The sequence below is a fragment of the Oryzias melastigma genome, unplaced genomic scaffold, assembly GCF_002922805.2.
Source record: "Oryzias melastigma strain HK-1 unplaced genomic scaffold, ASM292280v2 sc00204, whole genome shotgun sequence".
NCBI lineage: Eukaryota > Metazoa > Chordata > Actinopteri > Beloniformes > Adrianichthyidae > Oryzias > Oryzias melastigma.
In genome coordinates this window covers 317,098-322,512 of record NW_023416880.1, presented here as the reverse complement: position 1 = coordinate 322,512, position 5,415 = coordinate 317,098, and the positions used below count along the sequence as shown (strand labels likewise).

The following is a 5,415-nucleotide window of genomic DNA, read 5'->3' as shown; positions in this document are numbered from 1 at the left end:
ACACACACACACACAACGTTATTTAAAGTTTGCATTGTGCTCTGGCGGCCCCAAAGGATGTTTCGCGTTCAACTTACGTGATGACGTCACGAACAAACGTGCCTCATCTGACGCAGAGAGGGGGGCATGCACGAGCAGGAGGTGAGTGTAGCTGCTTTATTCGATGTGACCTTTTTTGTTGTTGTTGTCATAACCAGAGAAAAGGCCAGACGCTTCTCTCCTATTGGCCACCGTAGCGTACAAGATGAACGCAGTATGCTAACAGCTGGTAGCTCCTGCACGAACCTGCCGCGTGCGTGTGATGCTCCAGGGCTAAAAGAGTTAGCTAGCATAGTTGAAGCTTCCGCACGCAGCGCTTGTCTGTGTCCGCAGACGAGGAGCGAGTCTCCGTCTGGACTGTAAGTGCTCATCATTGAGATATATGTATATATACATATATTACTGGATTGGCCCCTGCCTATTCGCTGCTATACATAGAGACGTGCGCGCGCGCGCCATTACTATGCATGGAGTCATGGCAGCAGAACGCTGCTGTTTACATGGAGGACAGGCAGACAGCAACCACAGAAATCAGGCTACCCCCTTATTTCTTAACCGAATTTTATAAAACATGTCTCGAATTTAAGCTTGGAGAATGATTGATCTTTTGTTATATTTACACATTTATTATCTTTAAACATTTATCTGTAAATAGTGCAATACAGGTGATTTTTGATTATTGCCTCGGTGGTAAAATCTATGTAACCCAACTTGTAAAATCTTGTGCACGATGACCATAAAGGGGTGAGAATAATGTTTTTTTTTTTTTTTTAACATGATTGACTGACAAAGTTTAGTATCAAAGCCCTTTCCGTATTAGAAACACCTCAAAGTGCTTAAAAACCCCACAAGAACAGCACGCTGAACTTTTTTCCAAGGATTTTTTTTTTGTCTTGATTGGTGTCCATTGTAGACATGAACTCCTGTCCACCTTTGTCATGAGAGGGATCACACACATCAGTGTAAGGGTGGGGTCATCTGGACCCCATAAGAGAGCACGAGGGATAAAATGACGGTTTATAGAGGATGGAGCCCTTGTGTGTCCAAAGAATGCTTCTTTGATGCCAGTTCTCTGTCTGTAGGTTACTGCCAACATTCATTAAAAACTGTAAGATATATCTAGAATCTCAGGGTTTGTGTCATTATCATATTTTCATTTGGTTGTTCCTGAATTTAAATGTTTTCTTACTGCTCCTGTTGAAGCTGAATCATTGAGAGTTTTTAAACAAAAGTCTTTGTGCAGTTTTTGCTATTAAAAAATTAGCAAACGGCAATTAAGATGTGTTTTATGCTGCTGCCAACAGCTGTTGTCTCTGCTGGGGTCTTATTTGGCCAGCAAGAGTAAAGAAAAAGTGGAGTAGAAGTTCCAGTCTAGACCTGGAATTGAAATGAGTTGATATTTTCTCATTTAAGAGGCCAAAAGGTCTGACAGTTTAGCTTAATCAGCCCTCGCCTTCCAGCACATTTCACATTATTGGAACACAATCAGGAAACAGATTGGACATTTTTTAGCACAAAGGGTGACATTGCACTTGTATTTTCCATCAAGATTTGTATCTTTGGCACATTTATTTTCAGGCGTCTGGCCAGTATCTGTCATGCAGCAACAGAAACGGCTCATTTGCTTCTCCAGATATGAGGAGTGGCAGAGAGCTGCAGGGTGCAGATATTTTCTGATTGAGTTGTCTTTGAGCGAGTGTGCTGCATCTACACTAGTTCCATTGTGGGCAGCTAAAGGAAGGAATAGGAATTCCTGGGATGGAATTTGGTGAAAAGAATTGGGAAATTGGGCTTGTAAGCCAGTCACTTCCTGATGGACTGGGGGAAGAAAACTAGCACCACGTTTGGAAAAACTGTATTTGAAATGTGTCATTATATGGTTACCAATGCCAATAACTGTCCCGATCCGAATACTCCCCTTCTCTCTTCCCCTTAGCCCTCCCCCCTTGACTTTTTTCCAGGATTATTAATTTTTAAGTTCCACACTCCAAACAGAGGGGTCCAAAGTCTACCATCGTGAGAGTAAACCGCGTCACGCTAAGAAGTGCTTTTCTTCACTTTGGTGTTCTCTGAACCACAAGTTTACATTTAAATGTTAGTAATGACTTTATGTTGTAGTGTGACCTTCTTAAAGTTATAAGGCTGCTGTTGTTATGTATATTCAAGCGCTGGAAGTTCCGCGCTAATGCTAGCTGACCGGTGATTATTTATGACGTCATTGAACGAAAGTCACGTCTGAAATATTACACTATTTTTTCATCACCCTCCGTTTGGAGCAAGCACTGAGGGATAAACAAAAGGGGGGGGGCTAAGGGAGAGGGGGCGAATTCGGATCAGCCCTTCAAGTCACTGCTTGTCATTTGATCAGTGACAGTAGCAGACATTTGACTGTCATGTCTGAAGCGCCAGGTTCACACTGGACGTGGAAGTGCTGCTAAGTGGCCCGGAACGGAGCCCGCTTCCATTCTGTGCCCATGTTAACCTATGGTGTGGTTCACACCAGGCGCTGACCAGTGTGATCCCATGCGGTGCAGTGGATCGTTTCAGCGTCTGCTCAATTTTGTGCACGAGCCACAAGCGTTCCGTTCCGTGTCAATTCTGGCAGGAAGTTAAATCAAGATTCAGTAGAAAATCCGTTTTTTTTTCAAAATATAACTATTTTTTTTTTGCAATAAAACCAGGTTATGAGGCGGATTTTCTATTTTTGAACAAATTGAAAGATTTTAAGTGTGTGTTCTATGGCTAGAAAATTATTATAGGGTCACTAATTTGCTCTGATTTAATTTTGGCTACTTAGATTTACAAATTCCTGACCAAGATGCCCTGCAAATGGTAAAAGTAACTTTCTTTTTGTCACTGCTGACATTGTATTTCCTATTACTACATTTGCTGCATTGTGGAAAAAAGTATATATTTTATTTTGAAAGTCATAATAACATGAATAAAAATCAGTGTTTTATTTTCCAAAGGATAAAGTCAGACTTTGTGGCCCCTTCTGGGTTGTTGTTAGTGAGAAATTGGCCTGAATGGCGGTTTAATTGTAGAAGGTTGCAGACCTCTGTTCTAAACCAGCATGGACATTTCCATCAGTGAACAAGTTCCTCAGATTTTCAAGAAATCTTGGGTTAACTGTTTTCACCTTAGTCCCACCATGTTTCCTTTGTATATGACTTCACACTGAAGTGCACACATGCTGAATTAAACCACTTATATTTCAGAGAAGATATTCAGGTTTTTTAAGAAATATTTCCTGATGTGAAAGAACTAAATTTGCTTTTGGCATCATCACTTACGGTGGCCAAGACTCACCATCACAGCAGTAGATAAATAAGTGTGCAAACAAAAACAACAAACTCTACAAATAAAAAGAAAAGCTACAAATAACAAGAAGCATGCTTAAAAAAAGTGCTGCAAATATAAAAGTCACACCAGATCAACAAGTTTTCTGTGCTGGCATGGCTGCAGCGGGAGTTCGGGGAGTGCAGCGTTGTGTGCTTCGCGGAGACGTTGCTGGATGGACTAACTCAGGGTTCTGTGGTCTCGTTGGAGGGTTTCGGGTTTCTGTGTGTGGACAAGAGTCAGGCGGAGCGGTGTATGTCAACGATAGGTGGTGCAATCCGGCGCACATCCGCACTAAGAACTACTGTGCTATGAAGACATCGAGCTGCACGCTCTGTGGGTGAGCTGCTCCACGGCGCGGTGACCCGGATGAAGACCTGTCACCTGCAGTCCCTCCTACTGACTTCAACCACACCTCCCTGTCTGATACTCTTCCCATTGAAAAAGTGTTTCTGGTGCCACAACAATTGAATTTACCCTTGTGATATTAATAAAGTTAAATTCAATCGAACCAAAAAAAACATTACAAAGTACACATTAAACCCTAACATTTTCACTTACTTTCTGATTTGTTTTCCAATTCAATTTTTGTCTGCACACTTTTGTTTTTGCTGTAGTTTCAGGTGTCAGCCACTGTAATTCCTGGCTTGATGGTTGCTCAACTTCTAGACTCAAATATAGGACTTCTGATGGCTTTTCTAAAATTATAAGTTAAGTTTCTAAAAATGTGTTACTATTTCAATGGAAGCTTTTATTAATGACAGAGAATGCTGTTTTCATGTCACATTTGACATGATGTGTTTACTCATCCACTCGACTCTGCTTGGTTTTGGGAATCATGCTCGTGCTCTGTGACAGTTATTCTTTCTTTCAGATTTCTGTTGGCTCTGGCATTCTTTTGGTGGAGCCATTTTATGGTGGATCTCATAAACAGCTCATTGATCTACTGAAGAAAAATGTTGTTGACTGCTCAGTCTTTACCCTTCCTGCCAAGAAGTGGCATTGGAGAGCAAGAACAGCTGCATTGTACTTCAGCCAGACCATTCCCTACTGCGCTTCTTACAGGTGAGCCTCACATAACACACAAAACACTTCAGACATTCATGGATTTTTCTTACAAAGAGTGTATAACCACAGTGTTACAATGGGGCAAGAAAGGTATTTGAGGAACAAGTGGAGGATAGAAGACCATATTAAAGTCCCCTTACAACAATTTTTTTTTTTTTTTCTTTCAACGTTCCCAATGGGGTTTTAATTAGGACTGTGAAGTTTTTAACTAAAATTCCACATTTTAAATGTCTTAAAAAGCCATTTTTCCTGTTGATCTGAAGCCTTCTTTTCCAAAATTTCCTTCTGTGTGGGCGTGGCTGAGCAGTGTAACTCCGCCCCTTAACCCCCCCAGACATACGAGTGAGACACAGACTTTGAAAAGCCCATGAAAAATAAAATAAATCATGATCATTTAGGCTGCATTGCAGCAGCAGCTCTAGCTGGAGCTCAGGACTGATTTCATGCTGATTGTTGAATTTACTTGAACTAGAAATCTAATGAAATGCCAGAATACAGAAAGGGTCTAATCACGCTTAATTTTGTAAATGCGAGCAGACAGTGGTGATGTTTTTAGATGCAGACGAAGGGTTACGTTCAGGAGAACGGTTCTGGTGTCCAGTTAAACCACCCGGTGGACCCTGGACCCGGTGGAGCTGCTGTGAACTAGAGGCTGACATTTTCTCGGGATTCCCACGGGATTGGAGTCGTTTCTTCCGTTAATCATGGAACCGTGACGAAACGGGACGGAATCAAATTCTGACGGGAGCGGGCTGGAGTTCACCAAAAGCAGACAATTCAAGACACTTGTATAAAAGTTTTTCGTCCAAATGGTGCTGGATAATTTCACAGGAGGAGAGAGAAAACAAGGAGCACGCCACCTTAATTACATCTGGCTGCAGATGAGAGAACAAAGAGTAGAAGAGGTGACGGTTGTGGAGCAGGAAGTAAGAAAGATTAGTAAAGGTGAAGTGAGAGGGGCTTTGAAGA

At 41.8% G+C, this 5,415-nt stretch overlaps 1 protein-coding gene across 5 annotated transcripts in view; it reads left to right on the top strand.

Annotated features, from left to right (window-relative positions):
* The first annotated feature begins 34 nt into the window (after nt 1-34).
* Nucleotides 35-5,415, top strand: part of gtdc1 (glycosyltransferase-like domain containing 1) — a 47,549-nt gene continuing 42,168 nt past the window's right edge. For all 5 annotated transcript variants that reach the window (XM_024260672.2, XM_036210730.1, XM_024260669.2 and 2 more), the window contains exons 1-2: nt 35-141; nt 4,253-4,443. In XM_024260672.2, the coding sequence (XP_024116440.1) occupies nt 127-141; nt 4,253-4,443 (206 nt within the window). In that variant the 5' untranslated portion in view covers nt 35-126. The remainder of the gene's footprint in view (nt 142-4,252; nt 4,444-5,415) is intronic.